At 43.7% G+C, this 26009-nt stretch overlaps 1 protein-coding gene across 3 annotated transcripts in view; it reads right to left on the bottom strand.

Annotated features, from left to right (window-relative positions):
* LOC139371475 (lysine-specific demethylase phf2-like) overlaps positions 1–26009 on the bottom strand; it is a 107884-nt gene that overhangs the window by 44320 nt on the left and 37555 nt on the right. For all 3 annotated transcript variants that reach the window (XM_071111921.1, XM_071111919.1, XM_071111920.1), the window contains exons 4-13: positions 24183–24343; positions 20515–20656; positions 20081–20267; positions 18065–18227; positions 13664–13751; positions 13238–13344; positions 5646–5737; positions 5081–5170; positions 1884–2258; positions 1088–1198 (exon numbers count right to left, since the gene is read on the bottom strand). In XM_071111921.1, coding sequence (XP_070968022.1) covers positions 1088–1198; positions 1884–2258; positions 5081–5170; positions 5646–5737; positions 13238–13344; positions 13664–13751; positions 18065–18227; positions 20081–20267; positions 20515–20656; positions 24183–24343 — 1516 coding nt within the window. The remainder of the gene's footprint in view (positions 1–1087; positions 1199–1883; positions 2259–5080; positions 5171–5645; positions 5738–13237; positions 13345–13663; positions 13752–18064; positions 18228–20080; positions 20268–20514; positions 20657–24182; positions 24344–26009) is intronic.

Here is a 26009-nt window from a genome sequence, read left to right as displayed (position 1 = left end):
CTAACTGAAACTGTTCTGTTCCTTACCTAACTGAAACTGTTCTGTACCTTACTTAACTGAAACTGTTCTGTACCTTACCTAACTGAAACTGTTCTGTTCCATACCTAACTGAAACTGTTCTGTACCTTACCTAACTGAAACTGTACTGTACCTTACCTAACTGAAACTGTTCTGTACCTTACCTAACTGAAACTGTTCTGTTCCATACCTAACTGAAACTGTTCTGTTCCTTACCTAACTGAAACTGTTCTGTTCCATACCTAACTGAAACTGTTCTGTACCTTACCTAACTGAAACTGTTCTGTTCCATACCTAACTGAAACTGTTCTGTACCTTACCTAACTGAAACTGTACTGTACCTTACCTAACTGAAACTGTTCTGTACCTTACCTAACTGAAACTGTTCTGTTCCATACCTAACTGAAACTGTTCTGTACCTTACCTAACTGAAACTATACTGTACCTTACCTAACTGAAACTGTTCTGTACCTTACCTAACTGAAACTGTTCTGTTCCATACCTAACTGAAACTGTTCTGTACCTTACCTAACTGAAACTGTTCTGTTCCATACCTAACTGAAACTGTTCTGTTCCTTACCTAACTGAAACTGTTCTGTACCTTACCTAACTGAAACTGTTCTGTACCTTACCTAACTGAAACTGTTCTGTTCCTTACCTAACTGAAACTGTTCTGTACCTTACCTAACTGAAAATGTTCTGTAAATTACCTAACTGAAACTGTTCTGTTCCATACCTAACTGAAACTGTACTGTACCTTACCTAACTGAAACTGTTCTGTACCTTACCTAACTGAAACTGTTCTGTACCTTACCTAACTGAAACTGTTCTGTTCCATACCTAACTGAAACTGTTCTGTACCTTACCTAACTGAAACGGTTCTGCACCTTACCTAACTGAAACTGTTCTGTTCCTTACCTAACTGAAACTGTTCTGTACCTAACTGAAACTGTTCTGTACTGTACCTTACCTAACTGAAACTGTCCTGTACCTTACCTAACTGAAACTGTTCTGTACCTAACTGAAACTGTTCTGTACCTTACCTAACTGAAACTGTTTTGTACTGTACCTTATATTTCCACTTGGCCTCCGCCTGTTTCTTGTTCTGTTCTCGGATCTCAATCTTCTCCAAATGGTTCTGCTTACAGGTCCCCGACATACTCAGGATGTTGTTAGCCACCTGGGGGAGCAGGGATCAGCAGTTGGAGAAATGCCTGCACACCCTCCAAGAGGAGGGTTGACCACCCCTGATGTAGAGGTGTAGAGCACGACTGGTCCAGTCATGTTATTCATGGTCAAGGTTGCCTTGCCCCTCTTGGGCTGATCCATCTTGACCGACACGTAAATAATGGTTAAAGGGACATTTCTAAAAATGTTCAACTTCATCTCCAGCACCACCCCAACATCAACATACAGGGTTTTTCTTTATTTGTACTATTTTCTACATTGTAGAAAGCAAAGCTGTCATCAATGCAAAGGGTGGCTATTTGAAGAATCTAAAATACATTTTGATTCGTTTAACAATTTTTTGGTTACTACATGATTCCATATGTGTTATTTCATAGTTTTGATGTCTTCACTATTATTCTAACTTTTGACCGGTAGTGTATGTGAAAATGTTTTATAGTAAAAAATATAAAGAAAGATAAGTGTTTTTAAATTACATCATCGGACGAATACTAAACAATTACTAAAACAATTACTATACATTTATCTTCTTTTCACTAGAAAACATAGAAACAGATTATATTTTCACATATGTTAATATTGGAGTGGTGCTGTAGATGATGAAGTTGAACAATGTTTAAGTTTCCCTTTAAACAGGGTATTAGAAGTGAATAAGTTGTGGTTGTTATTGCTCTCACCTTGCCCCCCATCTTGCCCTTCTTGGGTTGGTCCATCTTGCTGAGGATGTCCTTGGCGTGAGACTCCAGAGCTGCCAGGCTGGAGGGCTTCGATGGAGGAGGAGGAGGGGGAGGGGGGACCTCCTTCTCTTTCTTTCCTTTCTTGTTCCCTCCCTCCTTCACTTTGGGGACCTTGGGAGGTTTGGGGGCCTTGGGCATCTTGGGCGGCTTGGGTGGCTTGGAGGCCTTCTTCCTAGCTGGTTTTTCCCGGAGGGGAGGGGAGGGAGAGGGGACGCTGGAGGGGGAAGCAGGGTCCTCAGGCTCTGATGGGGCAGCAGGGGGTTCCTCCACTGGAGCCTTGCTGCTCAAATCACTCTTAATGGCTTTAGCCGCATTCTGAACAACAACAACACAATGACATGGTAATTTATCCAAAAATACTCACTTTTCTAATTTCACTCTGAACCATGACCACAGTCTGAGCTGTCACTCGGAACCATGACCACAGTCTGAGCTGTCACTCTGAACCATGACCACAGTCTGAGCTGTCACTCTGAACCATGACCACAGTCTGAGCTGTCACTCTGAACCATGACCACAGTCTGAGCTGTCACTCTGAACCATGACCACAGTCTGAGCTGTCACTCTGAACCATGACCACAGTCTGAGCTGTCACTCTGAACCATGACCACAGTCTGAGCTGTCACTCTGAACCATGACCACAGTCTGAGCTGTCACTCTGAACCATGACCACAGTCTGAGCTGTCACTCTGAACCATGACCACAGTCTGAGCTGTCACTCTGAACCATGACCACAGTCTGAGCTGTCACTCTGAACCATGACCACAGTCTGAGCTGTCACTCTGAACTATGACCACAGTCTGAGCTGTCACTCTGAACCATGACCACAGTCTGAGCTGTCACTCTGAACCATGACAACAGTCTTAGCTGTCACTCTGAACCATGACCACAGTCTGAGCTGTCACTCTGAACCATGACCACAGTCTGAGCTGTCACTCTGAACCATGACCACAGTCTGAGCTGTCACTCTGAACCATGACCACAGTCTGAGCTGTCACTCTGAACCATGACCACAGTCTGAGCTGTCACTCTGAACCATGACCACAGTCTGAGCTGTCACTCTGAACCATGACCACAGTCTGAGCTGTCACTCTGAACCATGACCACAGTCTGAGCTGTCACTCTGAACTATGACCACAGTCTGAGCTGTCACTCTGAACCATGACCACAGTCTGAGCTGTCACTCTGAACCATGACAACAGTCTTAGCTGTCACTCTGAACCATGACCACAGTCTGAGCTGTCACTCTGAACCATGACCACAGTCTGAGCTGTCACTCTGAACCATGACCACAGTCTGAGCTGTCAGTTAGTAACATAGTTCAGATAACCTAGTTCACTACAACACCCATGATGCAGTTGAAACAGTTGAAGTCGGAAATTTATATACACCTTAGTCAAATACATTTAAACTCCGTTTTAAACAATTCCTGACATTTAATCCTAGGAAATATTCCCTGTCTTAGGTCAGTTAGGATCACTACTTTATTTGAAGAATGTGAAATGACAGAATAATAGTAGAGAGAATGATTTATTTCAGCTTTTATTTCTTTCATCACATTCCCAGTGGGTCAGAAGTTTACATACACTCAATTAGTATTTGGTAGCATTGCTTTTAAATTGATTAACTTGGGTCAAATGTTTCAGGTAGCCTTCCACAAGCTTCCCACAATAAGTTGGGTGAATTCTGTCCCATTCCTCCTGACAGAGCTGGTGTAACTGAGTCAGGTTTGTAAGGCCTCCTTGCTCGCACACGCTTTTTCAGTTCTGCCCACACATTTTCTATAGGATTGAGGTCAGGGCTTGTGATGGTCACTCCAATACCTTGACTTTGTTGTCCTTAAGCAATTTTGCCACAACTTTGGAAGTATGCTTGGGGTCATTGTCCATTTGGAAGACCCATTTGCGACCAAGCTTTAACTTCCTGACTGATTTCTTGAGATGTTGCTTCAATATAACCACATAATTTTCCGTCCTCATGATACCATCTATTTTGTGAAGTGCACCAGTCCCTCCTGCAGCAAAGCACCCCCACAACATGATGCTGCCACCCCCGTACTTCACGGTTGGGATGGTGTTCTTTGGCTTGCAAGACTCCCCCTTTTTCCTCCAAACATAACGATGGTCATTATGGCCAAACAGTTCTATTTTTGTTTCATCAGACCAGAGGACATTTCTCCAAAAAGTATGATCTTTGTCCCCATGTGCAGCTGCAAACCGTAGTCTGGCTTTTTATGGCGGTTTTGGAGCAGTGGCTTCTTTCAGGTTATGTCGATATAGGACTCGTTTTACTGTGGATATAGATACTTTTGTACCTGTTTCCTCCAGCATCTTCACAAGGTACTTTGCTGCTGTTCTGGGATTGATTTGCACTTTTCCCACCAAAGTACATTAGTCTCTAGGAGACAGAATGTGTCTCCTTCCTGAGAGGTATGATGGCTGCGTGGTCCCATGGTGTTTATACTTACTACTACTTACTACGTACTATTGTTTGTACAGATGAACGTAGTGCTTTCAGGCGTTTGAAAATTGCTCCCAAGGATGAACCAGACTTACGGAGATCTATAAAAAAAATTCTGAGGTCTTGGCTGATTTCTTTTGATTTTCCCATGATGTCAAGCAAAGAGGCACTGAGTTTGAAGGTAGTGCTTGAAATACATCCACAGGTACACCTCCAATTGACTCAAATTAAGACATCAGAAGCTTCTAAAGCCATGACATCATGTTCTGCAATTTTCCAAGCTGTTTAAAGGCACAGTCAACTTAGTGTATGTAAACTTCTGACTCACTGGAATTGTGATACAGTGAATTATAAGTGAAATAATCTGTCTGTAAACAATTGTTCGAAAAATGACTTGTGTCATGCACAAAGTAGATGTCCTAACTGACTTGCCAAAACTATAGTTTGTTAACAAGACATTTGTGGAGTGGTTGAAAAACAAGTTTTAATGACTCCAACCTAAGTGTATGTAAACTTCCGACTTCCAACTGTATAGGTTATGTCTGTACTGTTAATGTCAGATTTTCTCTACGTATCTCTCAACTACAACAGGCCATTGGATACCTGACCAGTAGAATAGATGAGTACAGAGCAGGTAAGGACAGGGCAAGGTGGCATTGAGCAGGGTAGGGTCATACCTCTGAGATCCTGATCTCCTTGGCCAGGTCCTTGATGAGCTGAGTGGGCTTCATGTTCTCTGGAAGCTCATCCTCGTGTTCTAACAGAGCCTGGAGGAGAGACCCAGTACATGAAACACAGTCAACAGAGCCTGGAGGAGAGACCCAGTACATGAAACACAGTCAACAGAGCCTGGAGGAGAGACCCGGTACATGAAACACAGTCAACAGAGCCTGGAGGAGAGACCCGGTACATGAAACACAGTCAACAGAGCCTGGAGGAGAGACCCGGTACATGAAACACAGTCAACAGAGCCTGGAGGAGAGACCCGGTACATGAAACACAGTCAACAGAGCCTGGAGGAGAGACCCAGTACATGAAACACAGTCAACAGAGCCTGGAGGAGAGACCCAGTACATGAAACACAGTCAACAGAGCGATAGTAGCTGTAGTAGCAGCTGACATTGGTAGACAGGACATCACAAGACTGTGGAAAGAAAGAAGGACAACGGGACATATTGTCCATTATAAAGGTGGGATTTAGGGAGTACAGGTGGAACTGATGGGTGAGGTAACAAACGTTACCTGTTTCTTGGTCCAAGCTCTAAAAGCTCCGTTGATGATCTTAGCTCCGTGGACCAGGTAGGCAGCTGGTTGCTTGTTGGACTTGTGTAAACCTGCAACAAGAGAGAATATTGTTAGACAGCTCTCTCTTGGTAAACAGGTCATTTGACCTCAAAGGGACAAACTGTTCAAATAAAGGTTCAATTAACTGGATTCTGTTCATTCACTGTGAGAACATTGATTGAGTTGTAGACTCATTTTTTCATAAATGCCTCTTTCTACTGTAAGACAGCGGCTCCCTCTAGCCTAACTGCTGTCAGTAAACTAATTAACCAATCAAAACACATCACGTTTCAGAGCCCGGTCACCATACATTTCGTACACAGACAGCAGGGAAATATACATCTCTGTTGAAACTGAATCTGGTTGACAGAAAACATCTAATTAGACCAGTAAACTCCTGGAAGATGTTACTGCAAGCTGAAGGCCGTTTAAATCAGACACATGCGCTCCCCCCCCCCCCCCCCTCCTAAGCCCCCCCCCATCTCTCCCAGACACATGCCTCTCCTTCCCTGCCTGCCTGCCTGCCTCCCTCCCAGCCTGACTCCCTCCCTCCCTCCCTCCCGGACATATGCCTCTCCCTCCCTCCCTCTCTCCCAGACATATGCCTCTCCCTCCATCTCTCCCAGACACATGCCTCTCCTTCCCTGCCTGCCCCTGCCTGCCTGCCTGCCTGCCTGCCTCCCTCCCTCCCTCCCTCCCTCCCTCCCTCCCTCCCTCCCTCCTCCCAGACATATGCCTCTCCCTCCCTCCCTCCCTCTCTCCCTCCCTCCCTCCCTCCCAGACATATGCCTCTCCCTCCCTCCCTCTCTCCCTCCATCTCTCCCAGACACATGCCTCTCCTTCCCTGCCTGCCTGCCTGCCTGCCTCCCTCCCAGCCTACCTGCCTGCCTGCCTGCCTCCCTCCCTCCCTCCCTCCCTCCCTCCCTCCCAGACATATGCCTCTCCCTCCCCCCTCCCTCCCAGCTTGCCTGCCTCCCGCCCTCCCAGCCTGCCTCCCTTCCTCCCAGCCTGCCTGCCTGCTTGCCTCCCACCCTCCCTCCATCCATCTCTCCGAGACATATGTCCCTCCCTCCCTCCCTCCCTCCCTCCCTCCCTCCCTCCCTCCCTCCCTCCCTCCCTCCCAGACATATGCCTCTCCCTCCCCCCTCCCTCCCAGCCTGCCTGCCTGCCTCCCACCCTCCCAGCCTGCCTCCCTCCCTCCCAGCCTGCCTCCCTCCCTCCATCCATCTCTCCCAGACATATGCCTCTCCCTCCCCCTCCCTCCCAGCCTGCCTGCCTGCCTCCCTCCCAGCCTGCCTGCCTCCCTCCCTCCCAGCCTGCCTGCCTCTCGCCCTCCCAGCCTGCCTCCCTCCCTGCCTCCCTCCATCCACCTCTCCCAGACATATGCCTCTCCCTCCCCCTCCCTCCCAGCCTGCCTGCCTCCCTCTCTCCCAGCCTGCCTGCCTCTCGCCCTCCCAGCCTGCCTCCCTCCCTCCCTCCCTCCATCCATCTCTCCCAGACATATGCCTCCCCCACCCACCAGAAAAGAGTTACAGGTCTGTACACTGCTCTATTCGCAGGGGAAAGAAGCTGAACAAGTTTAAGATATTCAGGTCTTCTGTGGAGGAGGATCAGAATGATTATGAGATTGTTATGGGTGAACTGGACAATTAGTTAGTGCCCAAAGGGAACACTATTCATGAAAGAGCCTGCTTTCATCAACGCACCCACAAGCCCATGGAAACGCCAGAGGGATACATCAGAAGCCTAAAACAGATAGATGTTACAAGCCTTTCAACACTGCCAAGAACTCAAATATCCAGGACAGGTTGGTCATAGGGAGATGTCAGAGAAGCGTCAACTAACGCCTGACTTGACACTCGACAAAGCGGTAGAGCTTGTGAAGCAGTCAGAGCAAGTCAAGGGACAGCTCAGTGAAGTAGCATACAAACGAGCGGTGCACAATGACAAACAGACACAGAAATGGACAAAACAAAGGGGATTAAACAAAATGACATAATGTGAACAGGATGCTTCAGATGTGGTAAGGTACATGCTAAAGAGGACAGATGTGGTAATGCTAAAAAATGTCGCAGCTGTAGGAAGCTAGGGCATTTCACAGTCGTTTGTCGCTACTGCGTGGTCAAAGAGGTTACAGCACCCAACGAGAGAGGAGGAGAGGGTGAGTTCCATTTCCTGGGAGTTACAGATGTTGATGACTAAAACGATGACAGTTAAACTGCAAATAAAAGGTAAAACAACAGACTTTAAGACTGACACAGGGGCAGTGTCATATCAGGAAAATACTTAGAGCACACTGAAAAACATGCCACCACTGAAAAGTACAGTGCCTTGCGAAAGTATTCGCCCCCCTTGAACTTTGCGACCTTTTGCCACATTTCAGGCTTCAAACATAAAGAAATAAAACTGTATTTTTTTGTGAAGAATCAACAACAAGTGGGACACAATCATGAAGTGGAACGACATTTATTGGATATTTCAAACTTTTTTAACAAATAAAAAACTGAAAAATTGGGCGTGCAAAATTATTCAGCCCCCTTAAGTTAATACTTTGTAGCGCCACCTTTTGCTGCGATTACAGCTGTAAGTCGCTTGGGGTATGTCTCTATCAGTTTTGCACATCGAGAGACTGAAATGTTTTCCCATTCCTCCTTGCAAAACAGCTCGACTCAGTGAGGTTGGATGGAGAGCATTTGTGAACAGCAGTTTTCAGTTCTTTCCACAGATTCTCGATTGGATTCAGGTCTGGACTTTGACTTGGCCATTCTAACACCTGGATATGTTTATTTTTGAACCATTCCATTGTAGATTTTGCTTTATGTTTTGGATCATTGTCTTGTTGGAAGACAAATCTCCGTCCCAGTCTCAGGTCTTTTGCAGACTCCATCAGGTTTTCTTCCAGAATGGTCCTGTATTTGGCTCCATCCATCTTCCCATCAATTTTAACCACCTTCCCTGTCCCTGCTGAAGAAAAGCAGGCCCAAACCATGATGCTGCCACCACCATGTTTGACAGTGGGGATGGTGTGTTCAGGGTGATGAGCTGTGTTGCTTTTACACCAAACATAACGTTTTGCATTGTTGCCAAAAAGTTCAATTTTGGTTTCATCTGACCAGAGCACCTTCTTCCACATGTTTGGTGTGTCTCCCAGGTGGCTTGTGGCAAACTTTAAACGACACTTTTATGGATATCTTTAAGAAATGGCTTTCTTCTTGCCACTCTTCCATAAAGGCCAGATTTGTGCAATATACGACTGATTGTTGTCCAGAGACAGAGTCTCCCACCTCAGCTGTAGATCTCTGCAGTTCATCCAGAGTGATCATGGGCCTCTTGGCTGCATCTCTGATCAGTCTTCTCCTTGTATGAGCTGAAAGTTTAGAGGGACGGCCAGGTCTTGGTAGATTTGCAGTGGTCTAATACTCCTTCCATTTCAATATTATCGCTTGCACAGTGCTCCTTGGGATGTTTAAAGCTTGGGAAATCTTTTTGTATCCAAATCCGGCTTTAAACTTCTTCACAAGAGTATCTCGGACCTGCCTGGTGTGTTCCTTGTTCTTCATGATGCTCTCTGCGCTTTTAACGGACCTCTGAGACTATCACAGTGCAGGTGCATTTATACGGAGACTTGATTACACACAGGTGGATTGTATTTATCATCATTAGTCATTTAGGTCAACATTGGATCATTCAGAGATCCTCACTGAACTTCTGGAGAGAGTTTGCTGCACTGAAAGTAAAGGGGCTGAATAATTTTGCACGCCCAATTTTTCAGTTTTTGATTTGTTAAAAAAGTTTGAAATATCCAATAAATGTCGTTCCACTTCATGATTGTGTCCCACTTGTTGTTGATTCTTCACAAAAAAATACAGTTTTGTATCTTTATGTTTGAAGCCTGAAATGTGGCAAAAGGTTGCAAAGTTCAAGGGGGCCGAATACTTTCGCAAGGCACTGTACTACTGAACCGTATGGGTCACTTTACAGACACTACTGGACTGTATGGGTCACTTTACAGACACTACTGGACTGTATGGGTCACTTTACAGACACTACTGGACTGTATGGGTCACTTTACAGATACTACTGGACTGTATGGGTCACTTTACAAGTACTACTGAGCCGTATGGGTCACTTTACAGATACTACTGAGCCGTATGGGTCACTTTACAGACACTACTGGACTGTATGGGTCACTTTACAGATACTACTGAGCCGTATGGGTCACTTTACAGATACTACTGAACAGTATGGGTAACTTTACAGATACTACTGGACTGTATGGGTCACTTTACAGATACTACTGAACCGTATGGGTCACTTTACAGATACTACTGAACAGTATGGGTAACTTTACAGATACTACTGAACCATATGGGTAACTTTACAGATACTACTGAACCGTATGGGTAACTTTACAGATACTACTGAACCGTATGGGTCACTTTACAGATACTACTGAACCGTATGGATCACTTTACAGATACTAATGAACTCTATGGATCACTTTACAGATACTACTGGACTCTATGGGTCACTTTACAGCTACTAAGGAACTGTATGGGTCACTTTACACATACTACTGAACTCTATGGGTCACTTTACAGATACTACTGAACTCTATGGTTCACTTTACAGATACTACTGAACTCTATGGGTCACTTTACAGATACCACTGAACTCTACGGGTCACTTTACAGATACTACTGAACCGTATGGGTCACTTTACAGCTACTATGGGACTGTATGGGTCACTTTACAGATACTACTGAACCGTATGGGTCACTTTACAGGGAGCCTACAGAGTGGTGTGATCTCAGAGATCAGGGAGCCTACAGAGTGGTGTGGTCATAGAGATCAGGGAGCCTACAGAGTGGTGTGATCTCAGAGATCAGGGAGCCTACAGAGTGGTGTGATCATAGAGATCAGGGAGCCTACAGAGTGGTGTGATCTCAGAGATCAGGGAGCCTACAGAGTGGTGTGATCATAGAGATCAGGGAGCCTACATAGTGGTGTGATCTCAGAGATCAGGGAGCCTACAGAGTGGTGTGATCTCAGAGATCAGGGAGCCTACAGAGTGGTGTGATCTCAGAGATCAGGGAGCCTACAGAGTGGTGTGATCTCAGAGATCAGGGAGCCTACAGAGTGGTGTGATCTCAGAGATCAGGGAGACTACAGAGCAGTGTGCTCCTATGGTCCTGGTAACCAAGAAGAACAAAGACCAGCTAAGGGTATGTGCTAACCTGAGAAGGTTAAACAAATCAGAGAAAAGGGAGAAATCCATTGTACCCACCATAGACGATATCCTGACAAAGCTGGCTGCTGCCCAGGTGTTGTCTCTTTCAGATGCAGCCAGTGGCCTCTGGCAGATTGCACTAGACAGAGAGAGTGCCAAGCTTACCACATTCATAACGCCTTTTGGAAAATACTATTTATACAGACTTCCATTTGGAATCACTAGTTCCCCAGACATCTTCCGGGGCGAGATGACAGAGCCCCTGAAGGACCAAGAAGGTGTGGCCATTTTTTTATGATATACTTCTACTCAGACACGCCAGCGGATCAGGAAGTGAGACTCCAGAACACCCTATACACACTGGAGAAAGCAGTTTTGAAGGTCAACCCAGACAAATGTCTACTGCGTCAGAAATGGCTTAACTACCTAGGACACTATACTGACGAGGATGGCATTTGTCTTGATGAGGCCAAAATCCAGGCCATTACCCAGCTGGAGCCTCCAAGAAATGTGTCTGATCTAAGGAGGATCCTGGGTATGATTCACTACCTAGGCAGGTACCAACTGGGTCAAGCCAATGTCAACAAACCCCTCAACGACCTGCTCAAGAGTGACTCTACATGCACATGCAGTGCAGGAGGAGGCTTTTAAGAATGTAAAGCAACTCGTCACAGAGTCCCCAGTACCGGCATTCTATCATATCAAATCAAGATGTATTTGTCACATGCACCGAATAAACCTAACCGTGAAATGTTTACTTATAAACCCTTAACCAACAGTGAAGTTCAAGAAGAGTTAAGAAAATATTTACCAAATAAACTAAAGTAAAAAAATGATGAAAAGTAACACCATAAAATAACAATAACGAGGCTATGTACAGGGGGTACCGGTACCGAGTCGATGTGCAGGGGTGCAGGTTAGAGGTAATTACTACATCTAGGTCGGAGTGAAGTGACTATGCATAGATAATAAACAGTGAGTAGCAACAGTGTAAAAAACAAAATGGAGGGGGTGAATGTAAAAAATCTGGTGGCCATTTGATTAATTGTTCAGCAGTCTTATGGCTTGGACGTAGAAGCTGTTAAGGAGCCTTTTGGTGCTAGACTTGGGGCTCCGGTACCGCTTGCAGCATGCCTAAGGCACGTTCACGCAGATGAGCAGGGACCCTGGGCATCTTCCTTTTGGTGTTTTTCAGCATCAGTAGAAAGGCCTCTTTAGTGTCTTCATAACAGTTTTCATAACTGTGACCTTAATTTCCTACCGTCTGTAAGCTGTTAGTGTCTTAACGACCGTTCCACAGGTGCATGTTCATTAATGGTTTATGGTACATTGAACAAGTATGGGAAACAATGTTTAAACCCTTTACAATGAAGATCTGTGTAGTTATTTGGATTTTCACAAATTTTTCTTTGAAAGATGCTCCTGAAAAAGGGACGTTTCTTTTTTTGCTGAGTTTATGTCACTGTGGGGACTGCGTTGTCGAAGTACTTATTAATGAATCCGGTGATTGATGTGGTACCCTCCTCAATGTTATCGGATGATTCCCAGAACATATTCCAGTCTGTGCTAGCCAAACAGTCCTGTAGCTTAACGCAAAGCAAAGAGAGGCAGAGAAAGTAGATTGAACCCTGGCCAGGTGGGAAGGGGTAAGGCATGGGGTAGGTGGGGTAAAGGTTAGGGAGCACAGCTCTACCTGAGGTCTGTTCATCGGGGTGCAATATTACTGAACTTTCTGGTTTCGTAGACAACAGATATGATACAAATGTGTAGAACGGAAATGATTTTCTGTCGTGTAGAATTGGGGATCATTTCATCTCCATAAGAAAATAATGGGATAAATCCCCGATTTCACTAACACACAGAGATAATACCTGTATTCCCTACATAGTGCACAACTATTGACCAGAGCCCATACAGTATGTTGGCAATGTGATCAGTAGAAGGCAATCTGGCCATATTACAACAGAGAGACAAAGCGTAGAAACGTAAACAGAGTCTTCCGGCCAGCCGAGAAGAGTTCAAACACAGAGAGAAAGCAGAGAACTAGTGATTGTAACTGTGCCAGGCCTTTTGAACATAATCATCTGTGAACGACGCCAAGCAGACGTTTAATGACAGTAATAATATTAGAGTATCCATCTCCTCATCTGTTGAGCAGACCGTAGGAAGGACACGCTATACACCACTAGAGGAACAGGAAACGGACCAGCACCACGAGGGGAACAGGAAACGCATCACAAGCACAGGAAAAGGAACGCAGAGGAAGACTGAAACCAAACCTGAAAGCCTAAGAGTTGTAGAAAGAAAAAATGTGATGTACCTTTGAACCTCTCCAGCAGGTGGCGTCCCACGTACCAGCAGGCCGTCTCAAAGTTGGGGAACGGAGTCAGACAGTTGACCTTCAGACGCTTCTCCACCTCATATGCTCTGCGGAGGAAAACACACTTTTAATTATTTTTTAAAGGGTTAGTTCACCTAAAATTACATATTGGTTTCCTTACCCTGTAAGCAGTCTATGGACAAGATATGACAGCAATCCTAGATTTGGTTTAGGTTCTCTGGCACGGTTTCCACATGCTAACATTTTAGCATTTGTAGCACAAATCCCATTCAAGTCATGGGACCAATATGAGCATTTCTTCATGAGCATTAAATAAAAACTAGGCCAAATCAGGAAGTGGAGTTGACCTTAAAAGCTACAGTCTAAGCTACAGGAGGTCCTTATTGATACTAATGACGTGCTCACCTCATCTGCATCTCAACACTCAGGTTGTGGACAAAGTGTCCAGAAAAGGCCAGAGTGTCCACTGGAGTCAGAACTGCGTTGATCCAACCTGGAAACAGACACAGTATACACTTCTATTCTCAATGTGACAACATAAGAACAGGTCTGATTCTATTCCCAATGTGACAACAGGTCTGATTCTATTCTCAATGTGACAACATGAGAACAGGTCTGATTCTATTCTCAATGTGACAACATCAGAACAGGTCTGATTCTAGTCTCAATGTGACAACATAAGAACAGGTCTGATTCTATTCTCAATGTGACAACATAAGAACAGGTCTGATTCTATTCCCAATGTGACAACAGGTCTGATTTTATTCCCAATGTGACAACATAAGAACAGGTCTGATTCTATTCCCAATGTGACAACAGGTCTGATTCTATTCCCAATGTGACAACATAAAAACAGGTCTGATTCTATTCTCAATGTGACAACATAAGAACAGGTCTGATTCTATTCTCAATGTGACAACATAAGAACAGGTCTGATTCTATTCCCAATGTGACAACAGGTCTGATTCTATTCTCAATGTGACAACATCAGAACAGGTCTGATTCTATTCCCAATGTGACAACAGGTCTGATTCTATTCTCAATGTGACAACATAAGAACAGGTCTGATTCTATTCCCAATGTGACAACAGGTCTGATTCTATTCTCAATGTGACAACATCAGAACAGGTCTGATTCTATTCCCAATGTGACAACAGGTCTGATTCTATTCCCAATGTGACAACAGGTCTGATTCTATTCCCAATGTGACAACATCAGAACAGGTCTGATTCTATCCCCAATGTGACAACAGGTCTGATTCTATTCTCAATGTGACAACATAAGAACAGGTCTGATTCTATTCCCAATGTGACAACATCAGAACAGGTCTGATTCTAGTCCCAATGTGACAACAGGTCTGATTCTATTCTCAATGTGACAACATAAGAACAGGTCTGATTTTATTCTCAATGTGACAACAGGTCTGATTTTATTCTCAATGTGACAACATAAGAACAGGTCTGATTTTATTCCCAATGTGACAACATAAGAACAGGTCTGATTCTATTCTCAATGTGACAACATAAGAACAGGTCTGATTCTATTCCCAATGTGACAACAGGTCTGATTTTATTCCCAATGTGACAACATAAGAACAGGTCTGATTCTATTCTCAATGTGACAACATAAGAACAGGTCTGATTCTATTCTCAATGTGACAACAGGTCTGATTCTATTCTCAATGTGACAACATAAGAACAGGTCTGATTTTATTCCCAATGTGACAACAGGTCTGATTTTATTCCCAATGTGACAACAGGTCTGATTCTATTCCCAATGTGACAACATCAGAACAGGTCTGATTCTATTCTCAATGTGACAACATAAGAACAGGTCTGATTCTATTCCCAATGTGACAACAGGTCTGATTCTATTCTCAATGTGACAACATAAGAACAGGTCTGATTCTATTCCCAATGTGACAACATCAGAACAGGTCTGATTCTATTCTCAATGTGACAACATAAGAACAGGTCTGATTCTATTCCCAATGTGACAACAGGTCTGATTCTATTCTCAATGTGACAACATAAGAACAGGTCTGATTCTATTCCCAATGTGACAACAGGTCTGATTTTATTCCCAATGTGACAACATAAGAACAGATCTGATTCTATTCCCAATGTGACAACAGGTCTGATTCTATTCTCAATGTGACAACATAAGAACAGGTCTGATTTTATTCCCAATGTGACAACAGGTCTGATTTTATTCCCAATGTGACAACAGGTCTGATTCTATTCCCAATGTGACAACATCAGAACAGGTCTGATTCTATTCTCAATGTGACAACATAAGAACAGGCCTGATTCTATTCCCAATGTGACAACAGGTCTGATTCTATTCTCAATGTGACAACATAAGAACAGGTCTGATTCTATTCCCAATGTGACAACAGGTCTGATTTTATTCCCAATGTGACAACATAAGAACAGGTCTGATTCTATTCTCAATGTGACAACATAAGAACAGGTCTGATTCTATTCCCAATGTGACAACAGGTCTGATTTTATTCCCAATGTGACAACATAAGAACAGGTCTGATTCTATTCCCAATGTGACAACATCAGAACAGGTCTGATTCTATTCCCAATGTGACAACAGGTCTGATTTTATTCCTAATGTGACAACATAAGAACAGGTCTGATTCTATTCCCAATGTAACAACATAAGAACAGATCTGATTCTATTCCCAATGTGACAACAGGTCTGATTTTATTCCCAATGTGACAACATAAGAACAGGTCTGATTCTATTCCCAATGTGACAAGAAGTCTGATTTTATTCCCAATGTGACAACATCAGAACAGGTCTGATTCTAGTCCCAATGTGACAATAGGTCTGATTCTAGTCCCAATGTGACAATAGGTCTGATTCTAGTACCAATGTGACAACATCAGAACAGGTCTGATTCTAGTCCCAATGTGACAACATCAGAATTGGTCTGATTCTAGTCCCAATGTGACATCAGAACAGGTCTGATTCTATTCCCAATGTGACAACATCAGGACAGGTCTGATATTATTCCCAATGTGACAACATCAGAACAGGTCTGATTCTAGTCCCAATGAGACAACATCAGAACAGGTCTGATTCTATCCCCAATGTGACAACAGGTCTGATTCTATTCCCAATGTGACAACATCAGAACAGGTCTGATTCTATCCCCAATGTGACAACATCAGAACAGGTCTGATTCTATTCCCAATGTGACAACAGGTCTGATTCTATTCCCAATGTGACAACATAAGAACAGGTGAGATTCTATTCCCAATGTGACAACAGGTCTGATTTTATTCCCAATGTGACAACATAAGAACAGGTCTGATTCTATTCCCAATGTGACAAGAAGTCTGATTTTATTCCCAATGTGACAACATCAGAACAGGTCTGATTCTAGTCCCAATGTGACAATAGGTCTGATTCTAGTCCCAATGTGACAATAGGTCTGATTCTAGTACCAATGTGACAACATCAGAACAGGTCTGATTCTAGTCCCAATGTGACAACATCAGAATTGGTCTGATTCTAGTCCCAATGTGACATCAGAACAGGTCTGATTCTATTCCCAATGTGACAACATCAGGACAGGTCTGATATTATTCCCAATGTGACAACATCAGAACAGGTCTGATTCTAGTCCCAATGTGACAACATCAGAACAGGTCTGATTCTATCCCCAATGTGACAACAGGTCTGATTCTATTCCCAATGTGACAACATCAGAACAGGTCTGATTCTATCCCCAATGTGACAACATCAGAACAGGTCTGATTCTATTCCCAATGTGACAACAGGTCTGATTCTATTCCCAATGTGACAACATCAGAACAGGTCTGATTCTATTCCCAATGTGACAACAGGTCTGATTCTATTCCCAATGTGACAACATCAGAACAGGTCTGATTCTAGTCCCAATGTGACAATAGGTCTGATTCTAGTCCCAATGTGACAACATCAGAACAGTTCTGATTCTAGTCCCAATGTGACTGAGGTGACAACATAATAATAGGTGTGATTTGTGAGAATAACTAAATCTAACCCTGAACAGATTTCTGATTCTGATGTGATGGTTTGAATATTTCTTGTCCCTGCTTCAGAGTACACTAACCTGATGGTATGAATAGGGTCTGTCCCTACTTCAGAGTACACTAACCTGATGGTATGAATAGGGTCTGTCCCTACTTCAGAATGCACTAACCTGATGGTATGAATAGGGTCTGTCCCTACTTCAGAGCGCACTAACCTGATGGTATGAATAGGGTCTGTCCCTGCTTCAGAGTGCACTAACCTGATGGTATGAATAGGGTCTGACCCTACTTCAGAGTGCACTAACCTGATGGTATGAACACTACTTCAGAGTGCACTAACCTGATGGTTCCTACTTTAGAGTGCACTAACCTGATGGTATGAATAGGGTCTGTCCCTACTTCAGAGTGCACTAGCCTGATGGTATGAATAGGGTCTGTCCTTACTTCAGAGTGCACTAGCCTGATGGTATGAATAGGGTCTGTCCCTGCTTCAGAGTGCACTAACCTGATGGTATGAATAGGGTCTGTCCCTGCTTCAGAGTGCACTAACCTGATGGTATGAATAGGGTCTGTCCCTGCTTCAGAGTGCACTAACCTGATGGTATGAATAGGGTCTGTCCCTGCTTCAGAGTGCACCAACCTGATGGTATGAATAGGGTCTGTCCCTGCTTCAGAGTACACTAACCTGATGGTATGAATAGAGTCTGTCCCTGCTTCAGAGTACACTAACCTGATGGTATGAATAGGGTCTGTCCCTGCTTCAGAGTGCACTAACCTGATGGTATGAATAGGGTCTGTCCCTGCTTCAGAGTACACTTGTAACACTTGTCCACCTGGTCAGCGAAGAACATCTCTGTGTGATTGGCTGAGGACCTCCAGCGCTCGTACAACGATAGGTTAGCTGACGTGGGCTTGATCAGGAAGAAGATCTTCTCTCCCTGGAAACAACAACAACATCAAGACAGAGCAAGAGCTCCTTACAACAGCAGGCCTGTATTCACAAAGCATTTCAGAGTAGCAGTGCTGATCTAGGACCCTGTTCATGTAATCTTATTCATTGTGATCTAAAAGGCAACACTGATCCTAGATCAGCACCCCAACTCGGAGACATTTTGTGAATACATGTCCACGACTCGTTCCTATTCATTCTACGGCTAATTTCATTCTTGCTACGCAGCAATGTTTTCTAATACACCTCGAGAATTCTTCCTTGAGAAGTGCATTGGAAAAGGTGTACATTTCCCGTTGAACGCGGAATGAGGGAGGACAATGACCCCATTGTCCAACAGGACAATGACAGGACAATTACCCTAAGCACACAGCCAAGACAACGCAGGAGTGGCTTCGGGACAAGTCTCTGAATGTCCGTTGTGGTCCAGCCAGAGCCCGGACTTGAACCCGATCAAACAGTGACGCTCCCCATCCAACCTGACAGAGCTTGAGAGGATCTGCAGAGAAGAATGGGAGAAACTCCCCAAATACAGGTGTGCCAAGCTTGTAGCGTCATACCCAAGAAGACACGAGGCTGTAATCACTGCCAAAGGTGCTTCAACTAAGCACTGAGAGAATGGTCTGAATACTTATGTAAATTTGATAATTCAGTTTGTCTAAAAACTTGTTTTTGCACTATAGATTCAATGGTTGTAAAGATGGGGAGTGGTCTCTCCATAATAAAGATATGCTCTGCTTTTTCGACACCACACTCCACAAAGCAAGTCCAGCTCTAGTTGTATCTTATCTTGATTATTGTCCAGTCATATGGTCAAGTTCTGCTAAGAAAGACTGCAGCTGGCCCAGAACAGAGCGCCACGTCTTGCTCTTCATTGTAATCAGAGGACTAATATAAATATTATGCATACCAGTCTCTCATTGGCTAAGAGTTGAAGAAAGACTGACTGTGACACTTCTTGTTTTTATAAGAACATTTAATGTGTTGGAAATTCCAAATTATTTGCATAGTCAACTTACTCACAGCACTGACACACATGTTGACACACATGTATGTTGTGTGTATGTACTGACATGTATGTTGTGTGTATGTACTGACATGTATGTTGTGTGTATGTACTGACATGTATGTTGTGTGTATGTACTGACATGTATGTGTAACTGAGAAATACACACACACACACACACACACACACACACACTACATGTTAATGTACACTACATGTTAATGTACACTACATGTTAATGCACACTACATGTTAATGTACACGACATGTTAATGTACACTACATGTTAATGTACACTACATGTTAATGTACACTACATGTTAATGCACACTACATGTTAATGTACACGACATGTTAATGTACACTACATGTTAATGCACACTACATGTTAATGCACACTACATGTTAATGTACACTACATGTTAATGCACACTACATGTTAATGTACACTACATGTTAATGCACACTACATGTTAATGCACACTACATGTTAATGCACACTACATGTTAATGTACACTACATGTTAATGCACACTACATGTTAATGCACACTACATGTTAATGCACACTACATGTTAATGCACACTACATGTTAATGCACACTACATGTTAATGCACACTACATGTTAATGTATGTCCATTGTAACGTATTTAGACTGTAATGTATTTTTAATTATGTGTCAGACCCCAGCTAAAACTAAAACTAGCTGTCACCATTGGCGTCGGCTAATGGGGGGATCCTAATAAATCACATTAAAACCTTGAGTGTGTTGCACCAGACATTACAGTACCTTAATAAAGTTCATTCATCAATAAGGTTATTAACTGTGTCATACCTTGAGTACGTGGTACCATACGGAGGCCCCTCCACACTCGATGTGGAAGTCAGTGTAGCTGTCTTTAACACCGATCAGACAGTACTTAGTGACTTTAGGTTTCCCCAGGAGAGCATCGTCTGGCCAGTAGTTCTCTACCCACGACAACCTCCGCACAATCTGAGGGCTCTCCACTATACTGTCCATTCTGAGATACAGAGAAATAAACACTATTTAAATCATGCCACTACAATACCATAAAAAAACATACCATAAAATACATAGGGGTTAATATTAACATTATAATATCATTATCATCTTAATGGTGGTTAATAATAATGACATTAAAATACTGTTTAGTATGATCTGTATCAGAGAAAGTCAGGAGAAGTGTTGTGCTGCACAATGTGTATCATGAGAGCACGTGTCTGTATACCTCTTAGGTGTGTGCCCACCTTTTGTCAGAGAACTCCAGGTTGATAATGTTTAACACTTTCTTCCTGTTGGTGCTGTAGTAGTAATCTACAAAGTCCTTGAGCTTCATCTTACTGTCAGTCTGCTTGGTCACATCTATCACATCCACACCCACGTCTGGACCTGGGAGTGATTAATACAAACAGTTAAATGCAACTTAATTAAACATTAAAGACACGAGAAAATCAATAGTGAGCAGGTCTTTAAATGGCAGTGAGTTGATGAGATGTGTTCCTAACTAGGCTGCTCAGTATAAAGCAGTAGAAGTAGCGGATGTGTTGCTAACTAGGCTGCTCAGTAGAAAGCAGAAGTATCAGATGTGTTGCTAACTAGGCTGCTTAGTATAAAGGAGAAGTATCATATGTGTTGCTAACCAGGCTGTTCAGTATAAAGCAGTAGAAGTAGCAGATGTGTTCCTAACTAGGCTGCTCAGTATAAAGGAGAAGTATCAGATGTGTTGCTAACCAGGCTGCTCAGTATAAAGCAGTAGAAGTAGCAGATGTGTTCCTAACTAGGCTGCTCAGTATAAAGGAGAAGTATCAGATGTGTTGCTAACCAGGCTGCTCAGTAGAAAGCAGTAGAAGTAGCAGATGTGTCAGTCACAAGCATTAGTGTGTCAGCAGAGATCAAAACCGCTGACAGCAGCGCTCTCTGGTGGACAAATCATATTACTACTGGTTCCTGTCAGTAAAGTAGTAACCTCCAGGGGTGGCCAACCTGGCGATACGAGTATTTGTAATCGTATCTGTAAATTGACTGTTGATATAGGGTGACAACAATCAAAATACACTAATGTGGGACAACAGGATGATTTTTCAGAACATTGTGAGAAATGGGGGCTATGGCAATACATAATTGAGGTGCAGGTAGAATAATCTTTTGCCGAGTGCAAAGTTGGTGATGCAGAAATGAGAGACTACATGTGTGGCTGTTTTATGAAAATCTGGGAAAATTTGGCCAAGGAAACATTTCTGGTTGACAGGGAATGTAAAAAAAGGAAGGGACATAAAACAGGACTGAGTAGCAACAAATATAGTGACTGAGCAACTAATAAGGATGGAGAGCCTAACACATTTGACAAAATGACCTGATATCTTACAGTCTAATACTGCTATGTGTAGCTGATATCTATCAGTCTAATACTGCTATGTGTAGCTGATATCTATCAGTCTAATACTGCTATGTGTAGCTGATATCTATCAGTCTAATACTGCTATGTGTAGCTGATATCTATCAGTCTAATACTGCTATGTGTAGCTGATATCTATCAGTCTAATACTGCTATGTGTAGCTGATATCTATCAGTCTAAAACAGCTATGTGTAGCTGATATCTATCAGTCTAATACTGTTATGTGTAGCTGATATCTATCAGTCTAATACTGCTATGTGTAGCTGATATCTATCAGTCTAATTCTGCTATGTGTAGCTGATATCTATCAGTCTAATACTGCTATGTGTAGCTGATATCTATCAGTCTAATACTGCTATGTGTAGCTGATATCTTTCAGTCTGATACGGCTATGTGTAGCTGATATCTATCAGTCTAAAACAGCTATGTGTAGCTCTTCATCAGAAGCACGCTTTTTGTAATTACTACCTCTCCAAGTTTAGATGGAATTTAGCCCAAAAGGACATGAGATATGTGATTGGTTGATGATATGACTATGACATTGGCCTATGTCTCCTCTAGAGCTGCATGGGATATCAGATCTCAACAACGATTGGAGAAGTGTTCATCACCAGTAAACTACCACATCCTGATGATACATCTTTTCAACATGAGGTTGGAATGTCAGAGAGAGACAGGTTGGAATGTCAGAGAGAGACAGGTTGGGAATGTCTGAGAGAGACAGGTCGGGAATGTCTGAGAGAGACAGGTCGGAAGGTCTGACTGAAACAGGTCGGAAGGTCTGACGGAGACAGGTCGGAGCGTCTGACTGAGACAGGTCGGAACGTCTGACTGAGACAGGTCGGAACGTCTGACTGAGACAGGTCGGAACGTCTGACTGAGACAGGTCGGAACGTCTGACTGAGACAGGTCGGAACGCCTGACGGAGACAGGTCAGAACGCCTGACGGAGACAGGTCGGAACGCCTGACGGAGACAGGTCGGAACGTCTGACTGAGACAGGTCGGAACGTCTGACTGAGACAGGTCGGAACGTCTGACTGAGACAGGTCGGAACGCCTGACGGAGACAGGTCGGAACGCCTGACGGAGACAAGTCGGAACGCCTGACGGAGACAGGTCGGAACGCCTGACGGAGACAGGTCGGAACGCCTGACGGAGACAGGTCGGAACGTCTGACGGAGACAGGTCGGAACGTCTGACGGAGACAGGTCGGAACGTCTGACTGAGACAGGTCGGAACGTCTGACTGAGACAGGTCGGAACGTCTGACTGAGACAGGTCGGAACGTCTGACTGAGACAGGTCGGAACGTCTGACTGAGACAGGTCGGAACGTCTGACTGAGACAGGTCGGAACGTCTGAGAGAGACAGGTCGGAACGTCTGAGAGAGACAGGTCGGAACGTCTGAGAGAGACAGGTCGGAACGTCTGACTGAGACAGGTCGGAACGTCTGACTGAGACAGGTCGGTACGTCTGACTGAGACAGGTTGGAATGTCTGACTGAGACAGGTTGGAATGTCTGACTGAAATGTATTGATAAAATGCAGGACATGATTGTTTGGTTTCCAACGTGACGTTACCTACCCTTACCTACCTATCCAACGTTACCTACCCTTGCCCAGCTTGTTATTTATTTTTATCTGTTATTTAACATGGCAAGTCAGTTAACAGCAAATTCTTATTTTCAGTGACTGCCTTGAAACAGTGGCAGAACGACAGATTTCTACCTTGTCAGCTCTGGGATTTGATCTTCCAACCTTTCGGTTACTGGTCCAACGCTCTAACCACTAGGCTACCTATGTCAGAAAATTTGCACATTGATAGCTTATTAGATATTATGCACATTGATAGCTTGTTAGATATTACTCACATTGATAGCTTGTTAGATATTATGCACATTGATAGCTTGTTAGATATTATGCACATTGATAGCTTGCTGGCAAATGTCCTCACCTATTGATGTTTCATAGTAGCAGACTAACAGGAGGCAAAAGTAATCTAAATGATCAGGCTAATAGGAGGCAGAATTAATCTAAATGATCAGGCTAACAGGAGGCAAAAGTCATCTAAATGATCAGGCTACCAGGAGGCAGAAGTAATATAAATAATCAGACTGAATCAGGCCAAGAGAAGTGATTGTGTGAAATTATGAAGCGAATGGATGGAGAAATATACAGTATCGCTCTATCCAATCAGAGCAGCATGATCAACGTACAGCCCGCCCTTCTCTTTACAGACAGGCAAACTAGCCACTTGAGTTATTTAGACAACGTAGCACCTCGCACTGGATTGAGTGATATGAAAAGCTGTGTGCTGGCACCAGCAAAAGCATTTTGTAAAAAGAGAGAGAGGGGAGGAGCATCTGATGGAGATCAGTAAAGTAGTCCTACGCAACTTACTGTAGGAAAACAGTTATTTAGAGACATAGGTTCAGTCATTACCGACGGAAATGTAGAACGTGGACATCCCCAAGTATTACTAAAGCCGTTAGAGCAGTAGACAGAGACAGGACTATACGTACCAACATGGTTCTCCACATCATTGATGTAGAAGGTAGGAGCGGGCATGGACATCCCCAGACCGTCCTTCTTCAGAACCAGGATCGGCTCGTTAAAACCAACCTCTTCCAGGTAGTCCATCGTCAGCTGACTGCCGTTCAGCTTCACCACAATGTCCTCAGAGCTGTAAGACATAGATTACATTACAGTGCCTTCAGAAAGTATTCATACCCCTTGACTTATTACACATTGTGTTACAGCCTGAATTCAAAATGTATTAAATTGTTTTTTTTCTCACCCATCTAAACATAATGACAAAGTGAAAACATGTTTAAATGTTTTTGCAAATGTATTGAAAATTAAATACAGAAATACTATTCACACCCCTGAGTCAATACATGTTAGAATCACCTTTGGTAGGGATTACAGGTGTCTTTCTGGGTAAGTCTCTAAGAGCTTTCCACACCTGGATTGTACAATATTTGCACATTATTTATTTTTTTATTCTTCAAGCTCTCACAAATTGGTTGTTGATCATTGCTAGAAAGCCATTTTATTTGTATTTGTATTTATTATAGATCCCCATTAGTTCCTGCCAAGGCAGCAGCTACTCTTCCTGTGGTTTATTATGGATCCCCATTAGTTCCTGTCAAGGCAGCAGCTACTCTTCCTGGGGTTTATTATGGATCCCCATTAGTTCCTGTCAAGGCAGCAGCTACTCTTCCTGGGGTTTATTATGGATCCCCATTAGTTCCTGTCAAGGCAGCAGCTACTCTTCCTGGGGTTTATTATGGATCCCCATTAGTTCCTGTCAAATCAGCAGCTACTCTTCCTGGGGTTTATTATGGATCCCCATTAGTTCCTGTCAAGGCAGCAGCTACTCTTCCTGGGGTTTATTATGGATCCCCATTAGTTCCTGTCACAGCAGCAGCTACTCTTCCTGGGGTTTATTATGGATCCCCATTAGTTCCTGTCACAGCAGCAGCTACTCTTCCTGGGGTTTATTATGGATCCCCATTAGTTCCTGTCACAGCAGCAGCTACTCTTCCTGAGGTTTATAATGGATCCCAATTAGTTCCTGCCAAGGCAGCAGATACTCTTCCTGGGGTTACTATGGATCCCCATTAGTTCCTACCAAGGCAGCAGCTATTCTTCCTGGGGTTTATTATGGATCCCCATTAGTTCCTGCCAAGGCAGCAGATACTTTTCCTGGGATTTATTATGGATCCCCATTAGTTCCTGCCAAGGAAGCAGCTACTCTTCCTGGGGTTTAGATAGTAGCTACTAACAATTGGATACCACGAAATTGGGGAGAAAAGGGGGCAAAAAATGTACATTTAAATAAAAAATAAAAAGATGTCTGAGTGTTGGAGCATGCCCCTGGCTATCTATCTGTAAAGATGTCTGAGTGTTGGAGCGTGCCCCTGGCTTTCTATCAGTAAATGGTGTCTGAGTGTTGGAGCATGCCCCTGGCTATCTATCAGTAAAGATCTGAGTGTTGGAGAATGCCCCTGGCTATCTATCAGTAAATGGTGTCTGAGTGTTGGAGCGTGCCCCTGGTTATCTATCAGTAAAGATGTCTAAGTGTTGGAGCATGCCCCTGGCTATCTATCTGTAAATATGTCTAAGTGTTGGAGCATGCCCCTGGCTATCTATCAGTAAAAATATCTGAGTGTTGGAGCGTGCCCCTGGCTATCTATCAGTAAAGATATCTGAGTGTTGGAGCGTGCCCCTGGCTATCTATCAGTAAAGATATCTGAGTGTTGGAGCGTGCCCCTGGCTATCTATCAGTAAAGATCTGAGTGTTGGAGAATGCCCCTGGCTATCTATCAGTAAAGATATCTGAGTGT

Source organism: Oncorhynchus clarkii, chromosome 17, assembly GCF_045791955.1.
Source record: "Oncorhynchus clarkii lewisi isolate Uvic-CL-2024 chromosome 17, UVic_Ocla_1.0, whole genome shotgun sequence".
Lineage (NCBI taxonomy): Eukaryota > Metazoa > Chordata > Actinopteri > Salmoniformes > Salmonidae > Oncorhynchus > Oncorhynchus clarkii.
This window is presented reverse-complemented; position numbering and strand designations above follow the sequence as displayed.